This window comes from Lepidothrix coronata, unplaced genomic scaffold, assembly GCF_001604755.1.
Source record: "Lepidothrix coronata isolate B3197 unplaced genomic scaffold, Lepidothrix_coronata-1.0 Scaffold120, whole genome shotgun sequence".
Classification (NCBI taxonomy): Eukaryota; Metazoa; Chordata; class Aves; order Passeriformes; family Pipridae; genus Lepidothrix; species Lepidothrix coronata.
In genome coordinates, this window is record NW_016690300.1 from 1715008 (window position 1) to 1734950 (window position 19943).

Consider the following 19943-nt stretch of genomic DNA (forward strand, 5'->3'; position numbering starts at 1 on the left):
AGGTCCTAGAGGAACTGCAGCTGAAACATGAAACTGAATTGTTAACTAAAATGAGTTTTATTTAGAGATGAGGAGAGTGAATCACATTTCCTCTAAAGAGGAAATTATTTTCTACTTAATTAGAACATGACATTTGTGAAGAGGAATTCCAGGAGATAAAGATGTTTGAGGGGTGCTTTAAAAAGCGCATAAGCTACAGCAAGCAGCCGTCATGAAGCTCAGTACCAATACCAACACTGATACAGAAACTTTTCCATAATGAGAACTGCAATACAGACCAGTGGGAACCAAGACATACAGGTAGCCTGATGTTTTAACTTCTACCAGCTTCAGGTTGTAGAGCAGTTAGTTCAAACTTGGAACAAAGACCATCTCCACAGCAAAGACAGAACTCTTTTCCATCATCATGTACTTCTAGGCTAGCTGTGTCTGCTGAGCCACCTGTAGCTCAGCAGCTTTAGATGAGTTGTCAGTGCTATCACTTGTTGCTTTCTTTATCAGGAACTTTGTCACATCCTCACCAGTGCCTCACCAGTTTCTGTCAGGAAACACTATTTTTCATGTCCTCAGAATGTTTAACTTTGGGATTGTTGGGTCAGGCTGGTCTCAGCATTCTTCAACACCAAAAGCAGCATGACTCCCCTTCTCCAACCATCACTAATAACTCTTGCAAACATTAAAGTTCGAACTGTTTTATCCCCCCCTTAGGCAGAGCATCCTGCTGCAGGCCCTCAAGAGAGTCCAGGGAAGGGCAACAGAGCTGAGGAAGGGTCTGGAGCTCAAGTCTGATGAGGAGCAGCTGAGGGAGAGGGAGGTATTTAGCCTTGAGAAAAGAACACTCTTTACAACTACCCAAAAGCAGGTTGTATGGGGTGGGTGGAGGGTCCGTCTCTTCTCCTGGGTAACAAATGATAGGACAAGAGGAAATAGCCTCAAATTGTGCCAGGGGAGATTTAGATTGGATATTAAGAAAAATGTCTTACAGAACAGGTAGTCATGCACTGGAACAGGCTGCCCAGGGCAGTGGTGGAGTCACCATCCCTGGAGGGGATTTAAGAGATGTTGTAGTTGTGGCAGCTGGGGACATGGCTTAGTGGGGAACACAGTGGTGCTGGCTTAACAGTTGGAGCTGATGATCTTGGAGGTCTTTTCCAACCTAAATGATTCTGTGATATGATTTATGTTCATGGAATGAAAATGGGTGCTTATGTATTTAGACTCAGGAAATTGCCCAAGCCACTGATTTGTTTTGTTTTGTTTGAAGGGAGTTAACTGCTGAAGCATTTGGAGTGGAAATGGATGTTTTATGCTGTTGTGAGATTGCATTTCTCTGTTAGCAAGCAGTGCACAGCTTTGTGGAGGAGGGTTGGTAATTTTAAAACACACTACTGCTTTTCTAAGCATGGAATGTTGAAAACGTCTCTTCCTTTCTGTGATAGATTTGTTTATAAAAGTGAAACAGTAACACTAAATGTATAATTATACGAAAGGTGCCTATCTTCCTTTTTCAAACGTCTGCCTTAGGGCAGGACATAGCTCCTATAAATGCTTGATATTTTATCCCTCTTGTCCACATGTGGAACTGTGGCAATTTGAAGCCAGACTTGTGAGTTGTAGCAGACTCTGAAGCAAAGGGAGTAGTAAAGGCCAAGTTCAGCTGATTTTCCATAGGTTCTGACTCAATATTACAGACAGCCCACACTGGGATGGCTGACATGGTCACAGTCTGGCCTATGCTTGAGCTGTGAGGGTTCAAGAATTGCTTGCAGCAGTTTGCCACCCAGTCAAGCAGAAAAGGATGCTGGTTCACTTTAATAGACTGTGCTATGAAAGGTCTGGAAGTGCTTTATGAGCAGTGATTTCTGCAGCCATGATGAAGTGGAGGTGATGGGTATCCTGTTAGCAATCCTAATGCAAGTTTGTCCCTCCTTGTAAGACAAACTCCTGAGATAATTCTTTCAGAGCTAATAGTTGTCACATCTCAAGTTTAGACAAAAGGACAAAATCGGTGGGGAAAACAACCAGTATCAGACCTCAGAATCTTCAGTATTGGTAGCCTGGGAATGGACCCGGAATTGATAGAAAACTGTGTCCCCTGTTCTGATGTTTGTTTGTTCTTGGTCCCTTTCTCTTCTGTTGTGGTTTCTGAGTTCTGGTTTAAACTAGTTTGATTTCCTGTGTTGTTCTTTTCACCACAAGGCTGGTGCTTTGCTTGGATGCTAACAGTTTAACTTACAGGGTCAGTCATTGAGAAAGTTTCCCTTGAAGACTCTCTTGAGAGCAAACAACAGCTCTGAGTGCTAGAAGTGTTCTCTCCCAGCAGCAGTTGCACTGGATGGAGGTGGAGTGATTGGCAAGGACCAAGATCAGGAGCTGCCTTGTGTCTGCAGAGCTGTGTGCTAGAGGTGCTCTGTGGAGCATTGGGTTCATGTTTGGCACACATTGTGTGCTGGCTTGGCTTGCTGGATCAAATGCCAGCTGAATCTTCATCTCCTCATCCCGAGAAGAGGGAGACATATAGCAGACTGCTTTGCTGCACAGTTGGAGAAAGGACTCTTTTTAAACTGTAATGGTCATTCTTCTGAGTGATGCAGTTGCTCTGGATCCCATAAGATCCTTCCTGCTGCCAGAGTCATCTGTCGTGTACATTTTGGGCAATGGGGCACTTGATGAGTTCTGCTATTTATGTCCTTGTTTAGGAGCAAAAGGCCCAGGTTCTGTGTATAGTCTTTTCCTGTGCTGCTCCAACTGCCCCAAGGTGCCAGGCTCGCCTGCCTGAGGTCCCAGCTGCCTCCCTGGGAATCACACTTGCAGCAGTAGGGTGAGGGAACTTTCTTCAAGAAGTTCTACTGTTTTCAAGCTCTATGTATTTATTTAGATAAAAAATGCCTCAGGCTTTGTTTCTGAACATATCTGATGGATGATAGAAGAAATACATTTGAGATGCATTTGAAAATTTACTGTAATACTCTAATACCTATTCACAGTTTTGCCAGGTTTGGTTACCATTTCTATTAGGCACATAGAGGACTTTTAAAAATAAGTTATACTTGCTGAAAACATATAAGCTTTAAAAGTTCTCTGCATCTTTAATATAATTGTATGACCTGGACTTGGAAGCAAAAGACTGAGGCCAGATGTGCCCTCAGATTCAGTTTGGCCACTAACACTTTGTACAGTGTGAAACCTGGACCTGATCAGCAACAGAGAGAAACTCTCTTGAATGGCAAATGCCTCTGAATTTTTTGCATGTTTGAATTATTAAATAGTATAGGAAAATGACAGTGTTGAAAGTTAAAACCTGAAAAAGTGTTCTGCTGCCAGCCAGAAACATACTCTGATGTCTCCAATGGATAATTATATCAATGACAGTTTTCATTTGGGAAACCCATTGGATAGGGAGATGGGTTGTCTTCCAAATCAAATATGACTGGCAGTTCAGAGTTTTATAGGAGATTGGTCATTATTCCCCTCTTGTTTTATGTTTTGGGCTAGATCTATAGAAAAGAGTGAAGAAGTATTTTCCTTATATTATTTATCTTTCCACTGTCAATGTTAATTGCATTGATTAGTCCTCAGGTCAGCTCAGGAACAGGAGGTTGCAAATTTGCCGGAGGAGCTGCTTTCTTTTTTCCCTAAAGATTGGTGTAGTACATGAGAAGCCAATTACTGGACAAGCACAGACCTTCCAGTACATTAGAACATCTGTGACTGGCTGTGGGAGCCTGAAGGTGGGTCTCCTCAGGATGTTTGAACTGTTCATCTTTGAGTTAACTTGACTAAACCAGACTGAAAGGCAATTTAAAAGCCAGCTGTTAAGGTGCCAAGTGTAATCTCTGTAAAGTTTGCTTGACAATGATTTTTACTTTGCAATTGAAGGCATGTAAATTAATTTTTTTTTCAATGACAGTAAATACCTTTGTTTTACTTTTTTCTTTTTTTTTTTTCTTTTATTTTGATTATCATTTACTGAAAGTCTAAGGAAAGTAACAGTTCAGAGAAGAAGGACTAGAACTATTGTGGGAAAGCATCCCTTTTTACAAGCTGCATAACCCTGGCATCAGTTACAGCCTGTCCTTTCAGCCTGCCTGTTCCAGGCACTTCACAATCGTGAAGCCCCTGGCTCTCAGACAGGTCCTGCACATGGAGCTTCTCTTCTAGTCTGGAGTTTGTTTTCCCAAATACTTTGATACTTTGATCACTGGCTCAGGCCTGTCTTTCAATAAAAAGTATTTTAGGATGTCAGCCACTGCCCCAGCCACTGCTTCTTAGGATGTCAGCCACTGCCCCAGCAGGGCAGTTCCTGTACAAAGTGTGAAGAGCTGTTTTGTGGTGTTTTTGGAGGGTTTTTTTTAAAATACTTTCTCAGCCTTGATGGTTCAGGTTGGGTGTTGGTGTTTCAGCACGCCTGGAAATGACATTTTGCTGTTCCAGTAATAATTTCCCTCTACTTTCTGTCATCTGATTTTGCACTGGAGGTTTTGGTTTTAAAGATGAGTCACAGGAAACAGAAATCAGGATTCTCCACTCGGAAAAGTAGCAGAGTTTTATTTCATTGGCTCGAGTGCTGCAGGCAGCTCTGATTTTATGAGGATGGTGTGGGCACCATATGCAACACTGAAGTGTTTGGGGCTTAGCCTGCTGTCCTCACCATGGCTTCCTTCAGCTCCTGCTGTGGCACAACCCGTGGGGCTGTGGGTGCTTGGGTGGTCCAGTGCCAGCAGCTCACAGGGACTTGCAGGTGGGAACAGAGGTGGAAGCTGAGGGGGTGCAGCATCCCTGCTCAGCCTTTCCATTTGCAAAGCAGGATGTGCTCCCACAGTCTGGGGAGCTGTACCTGTGGTACTGCAGAGCCACCAGCAACCCCCAGAGACTGCAGGGGGGTGGTATGAGTGTAAGGGGAGCTGGCACATGCAAAGTCTGTGGAAAAGCTGGGGCAGTTGGGTTCTTTCAAAACTTAATTTCTGAAGGAGAAGGGAAAAGGTGTGTGGGGGGAAACCCCAAGGTATTCAGTAAAATGAGAATGTCTGTTTCTGGGCAGGATACATATCCTCACCATCTCTCTAGGGTGCATTCCTTACCTCCTCTTGCTGTTCCATACCAAGAAACAGCAATGACTCATGTTTCATATTTTAAAAATATAATTTCTTTATAGGAAGAAAAAAAGAGTATTGCATTTTGCTATATACTATATTTAAAAAGCCCCAGTTTTAGAATTCTTGATGTAGAGAACTTGTTTTTGTCATGTGTTACCAGCATACGAAATTAAAAGGAGATCAGATATCTCCCTTCATGAATTTTTTCCTTCAAGCTCATAGGCATGGAAGATTTTCCACTCATGAGAAGTCTCTTTGGGTTTTTTCAAACTACTAATTTAATCTGAACCTAAGATTAAAGGGAAAAATGACCCACAAATAATATATCCAGGGCTTTGTACATTTTAGTAGTCAATGAAGAGAGCTAACTGTAAATATATAGCTTTTTGTTAAAGATGTTTTTATGTTGTAACTGGAGATTTAAATAACTTTTTTGTTATTCTCAAAAGTGGTGGTATAATGTACCAGTCCAGAAATGAACCTGTGAAGGGAGAGGAAACACAAGGAGTACATGGGACTGATACTATGGAACAGTCTTACTTTCTCCCACAAAAATAGAGTAATCATTTCAAAATACCTGCTTTAAATATAGGTCAGGTTAAGTTACTTGAGACAGGTTTTGACTGGTCAAAATGTCAGGCTACAGAATTTCATAATTCTTCTTTAAATACATATTGACTTCATCCATGATGGTTAGCTGAACTGTATTTAAACAGAATTAATATAAACTGCTAAACCACATGTTTGAAGGCTACTGTAAGGTTGCTTCTGTAGCAGTAGGTCCGTTGATTTATGTAAGTTTTAGAAAATTCTGCTTTGTCCTTAAAGCAGTTCTCTGCCCTTGGTTTTTCACAACTCTCTAACGCTGAGTCAGGCTGCCTCACAGGTCACTGCAGGCGTGTTTTGGAATGGCACATGTGTCTTTTAAAGCCAAAAAAATTACTCCTAGGATTTTTCTGTTGTATGCTGAGCTAAATTGTGTTTAAACAACTGAAATGTTGTTTTTAAATTCAGAAATTCACCCTATTTTGTTTGTAGAAATAGCAAAGAGAGAGTTTTCTTTCTAATGGGCAGCTGTTACATTCTTTATACGTGTTTGGTGATTCAAGGTTAGTTCACGTGGTGAAATCTGTGCAATATGAAGTCTCAATTCTCACAAGAACATGGTCCCTCTGTGTGGGGTTTGCACTGTAGCCCTTGCTTGGGGTTTTCAGGAGCACAGATTTGAGCGTAGGGTCCAGTACCTACAGGCACTGGCTGCCAGGGCTCTCTGGGAGATGGGCTTTGCTATAGGGCTTCCTTCCCTTATTTCATGTTATAGAGATGATGACATCAAAAGAAAACCTGGATGTCTTGAGCTAAGCAGGTAGAGACTGCCTTGTCACCCTGCTTTGTTTTAGTGTGAGGTCTTTGTTAATTTTTTGCTGACCACTCTGATGTTAGACCAGTTTTCTGAGAATTCACAATCAATTCACACTTTATTAGCTTCATCCCTCTTACTTTACTTTTATGAAAGCTTTTAGGACAGTGTTATCTACTAATTGCAAATGGATTCATCGTACATTAATCATTTGCTGTTTGAGATTTGTGTTCTGCATCTTCATCAGAGGATGTTCTGACCCAAGTCTCCCTTCTCTCCTTGTTCAGTGAGTAGAGTTTCAACTGGACAGTACCAGGAAAACTCTGTTAACGTCAGTGAGTATAATACAGTCACGTTTGCCCTGTTTCTAGGTCATGTGCAGCCTTCAATAAAGCATAGAGGACTACTTAAACTTTTTTTGATGATAGGTTTGTTTTTCTGAGCTGTACTTCGTGCCTGCCTTAATCCCCACTGTGCTGCTGCAAATTGAGTTGAAAACCATCGGGTTTATAGTTTGCCTGTGTGTATCTGAAACAAAGATGCTTAATATTCTTCACATAGTTGTTGTTCATGTTTCTTCTCAGTCCTTTTAAATTTTCTCTGGTGAGTTATCTTTCAGGCAGTTTTGTTCTTTTATCTGTGCTTTTGCTGTTCTTTTATTGCTGAAATGATAGAGTGACTGACTCAATCCATTTGACTCAGAAGATTTTTTTTTTTTTAAATGTATTATGTGTTTTTGGGCTTGTGGAGTTTCTCTGATTAATCAGGTTTCTTAAACTGTACTGATTTTGAAGATTTTAATGCCTACAGACAGTTTTTTATTGCCTTTTTTTTTTTTTTTTTTAGTAAGAGTAATCTCTGTTCCCTAAGTTCCTTCCCTTTCAGCTTTTCAGACCTCACTCACTGAGAGAAAGCAGTGCTTGCACATACTGAATGGCATTGTGGTTTAGTTTAAATGAGGCAATGTCTAAATAGTTAGTATTTAAGAGATTGGGGCTTTTGTGGACTTGCTGCAGTGAAATATGAAGTCTTGGAAAGTGAAGTGATCTCCCTTTGTTATTTTTGTGAGATGGTTGGATTAAAAGAGCTGGAAATGTATGTGGTGTAATTTTGGCTTTACCAACTGTGCACATTAATACTGAACGAAGACAAGGAATAAGATTCTCTGTCTTCCCCTAAGCTGTTTTATGGCAAGAATCATAAAGACACCAATAATTCTCTGATCCAGAGAGTACTGTTCTGAATTTCTGAGATGAATGACTAGGTCTGTCATGGCAGGCTTCCCCAGCACAAAAATCTGTCAGGTTCTACTGTGTTAAATATGTTGTTTCAGGGTTTGCTGGTAGCAAATCCATGGCAGCTTTCTGTGCCCTGGTGCTGACAAGGACAAACAAGTGAGCTGGCTTGGCTTGGGTAAGCAGTGGCATATGGTGTTGAGATCACTTCCCTGAGCAGGTCAGTTTGTGGACAGAAAACAGTTGGGATTAGATGTGAAACAGAAAAGTGCTAATTTAATGCAGTACTGAAAATATTGATTTGAATTTGTAAGGCTTTTTATCTTGGAAGGACACTGCGAAAGAGAAGTGCCAGATGTCTGTGGATTGTGTCTGACTGATGACATTAACATATTAAACAGTTTGTGCCCTGTGCCTTTGCAGAGGCTGTGGCTGAGCTGCAGACACGGTGGGTTTCCCTGCCTTTGGGGTGGCAGCCCTTAGAGACAGAGAGAGATCACTGCCTCTGACCCAGGTGCAGACAGATACTGCTGAGAGGTGCAGGAAGCAGCTCTGTAGAGAGGTGACAAAGGATGCTTTTCACAGTGAGCAAATGTAGTTTGTTGCCCCCCCCCAAAAGCTGCTGACTTGGTGTTTTGACACCAGGGGAGCAACGCTTGTGGTGGGCAGAGCAAAGGTGTGCTTTTAAGTCCCTTTATTGCATTGCTTTACTTATGTATTTTGTGATTTCTATTTCAGTAGCTGGATATTCTAGTACATGCCCTAATAACAGTTGACATGAATGTCAAAAGACATTCTGAGTATTTTGGAATGCTGTCTCAGGAAAACCTTAAGGAAAAGAGGCAATGACATGCACCTGAAGCTGTAGATAATTATATGCTCCTATTATTTGGTCTTTCAAAGGGGGAAAGCCCACTTTCTCTAGGATTATAGAAAACAGTAGTGCAGACTTCCCTTTCATATCCATTTGAGGATATATCCATTGGTGGATTCCATGAAGACTGATTCAGGGAGCACGATGGTTTCAGCTGCAGAGCGCCCATGTCAAAGATGTGAAGTGTTAGCAACAGAATGCTGGGTAAGAGAACAGGAGCAACTGCTGAACTATCTTGAACTCGACTGTATGGGGCATGTTTTTGTATCATTCTCAGCTGCTGTAGATGAAAGGATCACTGCAGGCAGAGGATTTGTGGTCCATGTTCCTGAGAAAATACTTTTTGCCATGTTTTCTTCTGCTATGCTGAACACTTAGTGTACTTGGCCGCGCTGGTGATGTTCCGTTCACATGTGAAATCTGCCAAGCATCTCTTTTTCAGTCATGTTGCAATCACTGCTGCACAGCTTCCCACTCCAGTATTTGTGAGAATCATACAGGACAAAAAGGAAATCATACAGAACAAAAGGACAAAACAAAGAAAGAAAAAACAAGGGTCCCCACCCCCCAGCAAAGGATGGCAGTGGGATTCAGTACACTGTATATCAGCATATAGCAGCTACCTTTTCATGTTGATCTTTATTTTGAGACAATACTGTGGAAATGGGAAGAGTTGCCAACAGTTTCTGAACACAGCTGATAAAAGCTGTTCTGAAAATGTGTTCCAGGACAATTCAGCTGGTTTAGTTCATTGAGCAGTTGCTGAGTTCTGTAGACAGAAGCAGGACAGAGCTTTAAAATCTTACCTTAGTGCTCATGAATCTTGTTAGATAAGTAGCAATGGCTGGATCTACTGTATTTACAAAAATCATGCACATAGGCCATAAATCCCCCCCTGTTTAGTCTTTGTGTATTTAAGCTTTGTTGGGTGGCCCTCAGGACACTGATTTGATATAGCTGAAGTCATCTCCCAACCTGCTGAGACGTGGCAGCTCTGTGGACACAGGAGGGACTTCATTCAGGGCGTTGTGGTTTATAGTGCTGCCCTTCTCATTTGTGAGCCCCAGTGAGCCTGCAATGGGCAAGGGACCAATGTAATTCCCTCAGCATGAGCAGTGGTGGGCTTCTTTTGCATCTTGTTACTAAATAACCTGGAGAACAAGCAAGATCTGACTTGAGTGATGTGTTTTATAGAGCAGGAAATCTGTCTCGATGTCTGGTAGGAGCCTCCCCCAGCCCCTTCAGACAAACTGCAGAGCCAAGCAGTGAGGTAATTAGTGACAAGCTGGAAAGGAAAAGCTTTACTATGCATGTATATTTATTTGATGAAAATATAAATATTTTCCATGGTGAACATTGTAGATTTTCAGTGTAGTGGGAAAATAGGATAAAATACAGGAGTAATTTTTTACTTTGGGTGGAGAAGTGGAAAATGATTGTCTTCTCTAGAGTTTGAAAAGGCTCAGATTTGCAGTCAGCATTGCTGTGTTATTGCTGTCAGGCTGAAAATCCTGGAAGCTGTTTAACCAGTGCCATATGCCCTTCTGAACTGTCCAGTGAAAAACAGTGGGGGGGAACCTCTAAAACTATAAAGTTCTTTTCAGAGCCACATCTGGACTTAATAAATGCAAGCACCCATTATATAATTTAATGTATTTGCTTAAATTAGGTCTCAAACACAATAGTACAAGGCCTGCCATGTTGTGTTTTGTGCAAAAAGGATTTTCTTAACATATTTATTTTCCTTGTGTAAGTCCAATTGGGACCTTGTAAAAAAAATCAGCAATGCATGCAGCTGATGCAGCTGGAAATAGGAAACCTGTTCTCCACTCACTGGTGTGAGTTTTTAAAGCTGGTAAGCTACCAGACATGCTGGTTGTGTGTAGTTGCTCTATTTATCTTTGAACATGAGTACTCAGACAAGGCAATCTGGTCCTTTTCTCTGAGTATGACATGGAATAAGGCCCTGGGTCAGTACCTGCAAGCTATGGCTCTGTGGGCAAGGCAATTGTCACAAAATGAGGAAAAGCTTCAAAGAAGTTCATAACTTGTGAGCCAGAAAATAGGCAGACAAACATCCTACTTCTGGACAGGGGTGGGAGGTTTGGCTATTTCTGTCCAAGTCTGTGAAAAACAGCTAAGAAAAGTAGCTGACTTAGAGTAGTTCTCAGGTGTCCACAGGGACATTGGCATCTCCATTGAAAAACTTTAGGGAATCTGAAAACCAGCTCAGCTGGTTAGAGCTTGGTACTAATTGTGCCCAGGTTGTGGGTTTGAACCCTGTATGGGTCATTCTCTTAAGAGCTGAACTCAGTGATCCTTGTGGGTCCCTTCCAACTCAGAATATCCTGTGATATGTCTGTCTCAGCCTGGGACAGGTGCTTTTCCTTGGGTTACAAATTAAAAAGTAGCAGGCAAACCAAAGAGAGCATTTGTTTTATTGTTTGTTTCCCTGTGAGCTGAATAGCAGTGAGCAGCTGTAGCTGTTGCTTAGTTGTGTTGTCTGCTGCGATTTTTCCTCTAATGATGTCCTTGACAGTCTTTAAAAGACAGTTGAGATGCCTTTACTTCTAAGTATTTATTGACAGCAAATGTGGCATGGGCTGATGTTTTCTAGCAGTCAGCTTGCTGCTGGAGCTGAGCAGCCTTGGCACAGCAGTGGTGTGCTCGCTGCAGAGGGCCATGTGGAACCCTGCAGGCTCCCCTCTGGGTTTTGCTGCTCTGGGGGTTCCTCCTGCAGAATGCTTCTCTGCTGAAGAACAGGTGAGGCAATGCTGAAGTTCTCGCTTTGTCTATGAAGAATCACTATCTGTTTATCCTCAGTCTGAATTCAAATTTCCCATGAGTATTTTTCCACTTGGAGGAGAGTGGTTCCGTATGGTGGCTGCCCTGCTCCCATCACCAGATGTTTTGGGGTGAAGAGTGACTGTAGCTGAGTTCTCTAGGTGGAGGAGGGGGACAGCAAGGCACCTGGTGCTTCAGGCTCTGTGGTGGCTGAGTCTGCAAGGGTTAAAGAAAAGGGAAATCCACTCTTGTCTTCATTAAATCACAAGAAGTAATTGGGGAAGGAAATGAGACTGTAACTTCTGTGTCGTCACTTTGAAACAGAAGATGTAGTTTAAGAAATATGAGGAAATACAAACATAGCACTGAACAGAATTTTAAAAGCAGAATTTTTCGATTATTGACCCAAGTAATGCAGAAATTTACCCTGCAAAGACCAGTGCACCAAAATGGACACATCCCCCCCATCCACCCCTCTCACTAACTTTGTGAATGTAATCAGCTTCTCTCGGCAGGTTAAAGTTTAGATGTAAGAATTCAAAATACGATGTTCTGTTTCACAAGTCTGCTGCAGGATTCCTCATGGTCTTCAAAAGTAATTGCTGCTTTTGCTGTAGGAAGGGACTATGTTTATGTTTACTTGATAGGATCGATAGAACTATTCTAGCGGGCTTTAACTTCTGCTGTCAGAATATGCTGTGCTGAAGGCTGTGGCAGCACTCTGGTTCTGCAGTATGAAATGCAGGTATTCAGGGCTGCTGTAGCAAGCATTTTCCAGCACTTTTTATTAGAAGCACTGGCTTGAAAAGAATATTTATTCAATGATATCTGCTACTTGGCTACTACACTTAAGCATTCTTTGTGAATATTTTTGAAGGTCTATCCTAGAACTAACACATAGGGTGCTGGCAAGAAGATTGTGCTTTAAGTCAACAGACTCTTTGAAAAGTCTCTAAATTATTATGAACTCCCTTATAGAAGGAAGAACAGCAGCAGCAATCCAGAAATTGAATGGCTCAAATAAGTATATGCATCTGGGCATGTCTCAGTCCATAACTCATCACTAGTGCTGAATGTCTGCAAACTGTTGGAAACTCAGGGTAAGGGCTCTGTGGTCTCTGTTTTCTGTTTGCTCACATTTGACTGCTCAGTGAATGCTGTGAGGTTGGAAGTTCCTGCCCAGTTCTGTACTGAGGTTGATGAGTCTGTATTTGAATCATCCATTTTCAGAGATTTGTGTTGGTAACATTTGAAGTGTGTGAGGAGGGAAGTGCTTACCCTGGTACAGCTGCAATCTGAAGGCTGTACCTATGTCACCTTCAAACACACACAATTGTTAGGTTGAAGTATTTGTGGAGAAATTACACTCTAAAGAACCTTCTTTATCTTGTCAGGGGTTGTCAAGGGAGAGCATTTTGTTGTTGCTATTGTAGGTTAAATTAAGGTGTGCGTCTCCTTTTGCCCCCCACTGTTTTTCTTTCTATTACCCACCTCCCTATAGCTCCCTTTACTCTTTTATTCTTTGTAGTCGTGCTCAGAGAATTTAGCAGCACTGTGGGAAGAAAACCTTGAAGCTCAGAGCCTGCTCTGCAGTAGAAAGGGCTGTGGTTGCACAGGGAGCTAGCTACCTGTGGAGAATAAATCTGTGCTTGAGGGGCCCCACTTTCTCCACAACATACAGGACACATGGCAGAAGAGGGGAAAATGGAAGGGCAAATGCTTGGGGAAGCAGGGATGTGGTGAAAGAAGTAGGTTCAGACATGGTTGGTTAAGGGGTAGAGACTGCAAAGACACTGAGGGCTGTCACGTCTTCATAAGTTCAGTATGGACAGATTTTATATAAAAAAAATTCTCATCAGGGTCTGTAAGGCAAGGGGTTTGATTTAAAATAAAAATTACTGGAGTGTTTTCTTAAATTAAGCTACACATTCTAAATAAAGTAAAAGCCTGTGAAAATTTAAAAGTAAAAATTTAGTAGCTTTTTTAATCTGAAGCAGAGCTCTAAAACTGTCCTTGGGGATGTCCTGCTCAGGTGGGAGTGTGGGGCACCAGGGATCAGACCCAGGGAGGCAGGGACTGGACCTGGGATGGCAGGGATTGGACCTGGGATGGCAGGATGTCACAGCTCTGGCAGTGCTGTGCTCAGGCTGCTTCTCTTCTCAGCTGGCACCGTGTCCCTTCAGTCTTGCTCTGTGTGCTCTTCAGCCCACGTGTGCCTTATCTACTTTGTCCAGATTGTTTTTCTTGCTGCACACATCTTTACCTTTTTCCCCTCATCTCAGTTGTTCTGAGGCATTCCTGCCTCTTTCTGGTTGTTCCTCCCTATACTTCTCCTTTTCTAGCTTCCATTATTTTCAGGGAGAAAATAATTAGAAGAGCAGGTGGGAGTTGGGGGTGTTTAACTTGGAGAAAAGGAGGCTCAGAGGGACCTTATCATTCTCTACAACTTCCTGAAAGGAGGTTGTACCACGTGGGAGTTGGTCTCTTCTTCCACGTATCAAGTGATAGAACAAGAGGAAATTGCTTTAAGTTGTGCCAGAGGAGGTTTAGTTTGGATATGAGGAAAACTGTGTGGATGTGGCACTTGGGGACGTGGTGGTGTCGGGTTAACGGCTGGACTTGATCTTAAAGGTCTTTTCCAACTTAATGAGTCTATGAATCTCTGAAGTCCATATTCATCACCAGACTTTCAGAAGCCTGAGTGTTCTGCTCTGTGCTAGGCAGCCTTGTTAGTGCCCTGGTAGGAGCAGAAAGGGGGTGGGAGGAAGGTGGAAGCGGATAAATAACTTTTTGTGCTCCCTGACATGCGCATTTGCTTTTCTTGACCCATCAGCATAAGGTTACCTACAGTGGGGTTGCTGTGCTTTTTTTCATTTCAGCTGTGTGGCTGAATTTCTGTTTGAAATAGTATGTTTGCATGGGGCTGAAAGAACCTTCTGTTTTATAATAGATGAAAACTTCAGGTCTCTGTTTAGTCAGAAAATCGAGACTAACATGGCTGCTGCTTCTCAGGCTGGTTGGAGCTACAAGGGAAAACAACAATGGAAACCAGTTTTACTGCTCATCTTTCTGGTTTTAGGTAAATGTTAGTGATGTTTTTTTTTCATGGATAAGTCTTTTTTTGTTGGACAAGCCTTGTTTTCTTTTTTTAATTTTTTTTTTTTCAAAAGGGGTGCTACCTTTTGCTTGTCAAGCTGAAAGTAGGACTGCAGGAGGGAGAGAAATTGATAATGAAGTGATTTGGCGTTTAATTTGGTGTTTCTTCTACATGAAGTGCACTTTGCTTTGTGTTTGGTTTTCTGCTGTAATGAATTCTGTCAAATTCATGTTAATTTTGTAGCCCTAATGTGCTTCAGACTGGCTCCCTGCTTTGGCTTCTGAGCACAATAGCTGATATGGTAAGCTTGACATTCTTCCAGAGGGGATTAGTTGCTATGTAGGAATTGTAATGGTGGTTCCACTGAAAGCACTTCTGAATGACTGCCTCTCTTGCTTAGAAACTATTTATCTAATATTTGTCTTTTTGGTATATTTTGTGGCATTCAGGACTTGGGTGGGGGGTAGGGAAGGGGAGTATGGAAGTCAGGCAAATTAACTTTTGGCTCTTTAAATAGGTCGTCCTTAATGTACACTGGGAATAAAGTTGTATGTCATAATGTTTGAGATACCACTGGGTTTGTTCATAAAGACTTTTCTTAGTCAAACTGGTCACCTAATTTTAAAATTTGGTCCTGGGGTTCTGTGGTATGAATTAAAATAAAAATTGCTGGACGTTTTTGGTTTAATAAAACTTAATATCGGAGTTTGGATTTTATTTCTTCTGAATTTTGTTGACTTAATAATCTCCATTTGGAGCTGCAAGAATTCTTGAAGGAATTATTCTGTGGCAGTATTTAGCTGTAATAGTATGTGACAAGTGTCCTTCTGTCTCTCATAGGACAGAAGTTGCTGCTAAGTTCAATCAGATCTTCCTTTTGTCTGATACCAGCCCACAGGTTTAGTTGTACTTCATGTTTCAAGCAATTTTAGCTCGGTGGGACATTGGGCAGAGTTTCACTGAGGTTTCTTTAATTTTATTGTTTCTGTAACCTTTTACTTTTTGATCCTAGAAATAAATTTTTCAAAATTAATGTTTCAAAGTGGTTTTTATGTAGCTTCTTAAGTTTTAAAAATAAGTTTGTGAATATTGGGAAATAAAAAATATTGTCTTTCCCCTTCTGTTGCCAAACTACCTCTGTAATAATATGTACGTATTCTTTATAGTTTCAGTGTTGGCAGAGCTTCCAGTTAGATGATGAAATATGTTTCAGATATATTTTATTAACTGCTCTGGCTGTGGGAAATGCACATCAAAATCATCTGTTCCACTTCTGGTTTACATTGCTGTATTCCTGTCATAGTAAAACATGAGCTTTGAAAGGCACAGCAGTGGAAAATTCCCGTTCAAAAGCTCATAGATTTAAGTATGACTATGTACACGTTGGCAGACTTCTGTTTGGGGCAAGTGCATGTTACTGTGAACTAATAGAGCAAGTCATATAAAACAGTGCTAAGCTATAAAAAGTGATGTGAAAACTGTAACAGAATTCTGATATTGTAATGATTTACATCTGGAAGAGCAGAACTGAGTTTGGAAAAAAAGATGAATTTCAACTTCATATCGGGCGATTTTTAAAATTAATTTTTATTTATTTTTTTCCCTTTCCCCCTCTCAGCTGTGTCAGCCCAGTACTGTTTGTAGGTTTGCTCGTTACATGTGGACCAGAAAACCCACTTGGGAGACAGAGGTGGGTTTGACAGTGCAGAGGAGGATTTTCAGTAATGAAATACTCAGATACGGAGAGAAAGTCAGCTCTTCAAAGAGCTTTAGATAACTGCTCTGTGTGCTGTAAGGAGTACAAAATTGAGGGAACAAATTGAGCCTTCTGTGCATAGGGAGCTGGAGAGGATAAGATGTGCAAAGAAGGACTTGAGAGCCAGGAAGGGAGATAAATGAAGACAGCAAGGGAGTATAAAGACCAAGCACTTGAAATGAGAAGGGAAGGAGACAGGAGAAAACATCCTAAATACGTGAGGCAATAACAATGTCCAGGGAATGGCAGAAGATGAGAAAACAATTGAGAAACAACTGAGAGTTAAGCTGTTGATATGGAAAATACCTCTGTGTTTGGAGCAGGCAGAAATACAAAGAGGAGCCGTGTCACTTGGGGGCCTCATCCCAAAGCACTGAAAGTGCAGGATTGTTCTGGGTTCTGAGCAGCTTTAACAAGGGGCAAGGAGGACCAGCCTTGCTGAGTGGGCTCTTCAGGGTCACCGTGCTGAGCAAAGAGAAGGCAGATCTCCAACTGGAATTCATCTCTCCTTGGCCCTGTGGCATCATTCTCCCTCATTCATCCCTCATGTGCCCCCACCCCTCCATTCTGAAATACTTGCTATTTTCATGTATATACATTCAGTGGAAATTTCCAGTAGACTGCCTAAACTGGTGACCAGTTCATATGATTTTGTCATTTTCTATTTAATGTAGTTAAACAGAAGACACAGGCATTTGTGCAGGCAGTTTGGTTGATTTTGTTATTATTGTTTTCACCCAATATTTGTTATTTCAAGTGTGCCAAAAGTAGATGCTACTTGTCATGGCAGTGTTTATTTGCACTTAATTCAAGTAGCTGAAATTTTTTGACCACCTTGGCAATTATTTTTGTCAAACCTGTGAACAATTTGAATCATTTAAATTGAATCATAGTGCAGTTTGTGTTGGAAGGGACCTTTGAAAGAGCATCTAGTCCAGTTCACCTTTGAACCCCTGGGTTTAAAGTTAGAAGTTCTTTTAGCCTGGTCCCTGTCTGAGGTACCTGAACATGGACAGAGTGGTAATAGTTTAGTGAGGAAATGCTGTGTTCCTCCTTCCCTGGTATAAGGCAAGCTTGTTCACTGTGCAGTAAGGACAGTAGTTGGAGTTATTACATGAACTATTGTTATTCCTAATCTGAGTCCATTTCCAGACCACAAAATATTCTTAAATTGCACCCATTGCTGCTGTGCTGACTTGAGTCTCCTTTAAGGGTGTTCTGTGAGTGGCTTTTTTAACTTCAAATATGTAATCTGGCAATCCTGTAGCTGTTATTTTTAATATTCAGGGGTTTTTTTAATATTTTAAAGGCAGGAGGTGTTTCTCTTTAAGATTTAGTGCTTTTCCTTATCCTTAAATTTGTCTGGCAGTGTTAAAGTATTTATTCAACCAGTTGGATTAGAAATGAGATTTGCTCTCTGCAAACAGACTATTTGGCCCCGGGAATCATAGGCACTTGATTTTAATAAGCTAATGTATGCATCTGTTGGCTTCTGCAATTAATTGTCTCAGTGCAAAATGTGATCTGTTCACGTTTTTTCACAGCTAAAACTACCTTGGGTAAAAGATTAGGATCCTTATTTTGCCTTTTCCCTCCTGACTAAGTTTTAGCACCAGAGTTGGTAGTTTTTGCCATTGGGGTGTGGTTTCCCTGTTTTCTGAAACCCTCATGTGTCTAAGCTGGATTGAGTTACATCACCTTTCCAGTACTTCAAGCCTGTGTGTGTGTCTGTGACATTAAGTGAGCAGTAGCAATGTTGTGGTGGCTCTAGAGAAAATTGCTACAGAAAGCTGAGAGTTGTTGCTTGGAACCTTTTCTGGCTTGGAAACTTGACCAACATAATGTAACTGCTGTAGTTTGCCATTTATACTCTTTAGACAACTACTGCCTTCTATTTGCAGAGTCCAGCAACTGTTACACATTCTTGGGTTTGGGATTTATACCCCAAACCCAGGTTTGCTGCAAGCCCCTTCAAGCCAGAGTTACCAACCTCTGACAGATATTGCCAAGGCTCTGTGTTACTGCTGGTTTCTTGGTCAGTGGTTTGCAATGTCTCTCAAAAACATGAGTCTAAGCATGGAAGGAGCTAAAAAATGAACCTGGTAGATAAATGCTGGAATGGCAGCTGAGCTCCTCAGTTTAAGTGGCCAAAGTCAAAATTATAGTTTAATATTCTCACCAAGCACAGTTGTGTGCATGAACTGAAACAGCTTAATCAAAAGTTTGAAGTCGCTGCACTTTGTGGGTATTGGCCTTGTCAACAGCACTAGCAAGGCTATGGAAAATGCTTGGATTCTGGTTTTGGCAGGCAAAGGCTAACCAAATAAAAATATCTGAAGTGTAGTGTATTGTAGTGTAAGAATGAAGAGTCTGTGTTGTATTACTGGCTACGTGCTCTTAAAGTCTACATGCTTTTCACTTTGGTTTGCTGTTGTCGTTTTCTTGTTCTGCACAACTCTTTATTGTGCAACAAATTAACCTCTAAAATTGGAGTTGGGAGTCAAGATGGAACTGAGAAACTGACCCAGAAGAATTAGTAAAGTTTTGCTTTGAAATTTGTTCTTTTCTTTCTTTCTTTTTTTCTCCCCCCCACCATAGAAGATTAATGGGGTAAAAATACAGACACTTTTCCTCCTCATTTTCACCTTTAAAACTTCTGATTAAAATATCAGAAAATACTAATAGAAAAAAATATATCTGGACATTTGTTATTACAAGTGTAGTCTTGTAAACCTCATAAATTAACTAATGCTTTCACATCAAGGATGTAAAGGATGTTGTCATTACAAGTCTGACCTTAAATTCAGATATGCTTCAGCTCGATTCTCTTGTGTCGGAAGACCTAGTTAGTGGTATTTCTGTTAGTTCCCCCACTGTGTATGAGCATTAACTTCATTTTTTTGTGTTTCATGTTTTTTGGGTAGTCTGAGTTATGTTTCAAGAAATACAATTTGTGTGCCTTTTTTTTTTTTTTTTGGTAAGCCAGACTGTTTAAGGCTGGCAAAGTAGCAAAGTAAGGGCAGGGATTAGTGAGGAAAATGATGAATAGTCCAGATCCTTCAATCTTGACTACTCTATATTCCCAATGGTTTGTACTACCATCATCATAACTGTGCTGTGTCTTGTGCTGATGTCCTTCAATGTCAGTTTTTAAGCAAAAATGATGAGAAACAGCTGGGCCTGTTGTGGCCCTTTTTCTTCAATTCATGTTCTTAGAGCTTCATCAGAGACTGACAGAAAAAGTAGCTTCAAGAAGAGTGTAAAAGGCAGCATTGTTCTACATCCAGGTCTATTCTGAAGTCTTAGCCAAGCATTGACTTTGCCAAGGAGCTCTTCTGGGCTGTGTAAATCAGCAAAAAAAATCACAACAAAGTTGTATACTATTGAGAGACATCCTCTCATGGAAACCACAGTCTTTGTGCATACTTACTTAAAAATAATTTTTAAAAAGTCATAGTCTTCTATGTCCTTAAACCTTCCTAAAGATGTATGGTGTATGTTTTGTATCTTTCAGTGCATTTAATACCAGTAAACCCAGTCAGGGAAGATGGGCTGAATCCTAAGAGTCGAAAGAGAATAATGCCTGATTTGCTGACAGAGCCTCCTGCCATAGATCCTGTTTATGAAGCCCATGTTTACTGCAATATTCCCACCATTGCTGAACGCAGCATGGAAGGTAAGTTTTGGGAGTGCAAACCACAGCTTAGTTGCTTGTGTCTGTGTGCTGTCACTGGAATTGAT

The 19943-nt window shown here is 41.2% G+C and overlaps 1 protein-coding gene across 3 annotated transcripts in view; it reads left to right on the forward strand.

Moving 5' to 3' along the window:
* PXYLP1 (2-phosphoxylose phosphatase 1) overlaps positions 1 to 19943 on the forward strand; it is an 83771-nt gene that overhangs the window by 51502 nt on the left and 12326 nt on the right. For all 3 annotated transcript variants that reach the window (XM_017825588.1, XM_017825586.1, XM_017825589.1), the window contains exon 3: positions 19717 to 19878. In XM_017825588.1, the coding sequence (XP_017681077.1) occupies positions 19717 to 19878 (162 nt within the window). The remainder of the gene's footprint in view (positions 1 to 19716; positions 19879 to 19943) is intronic.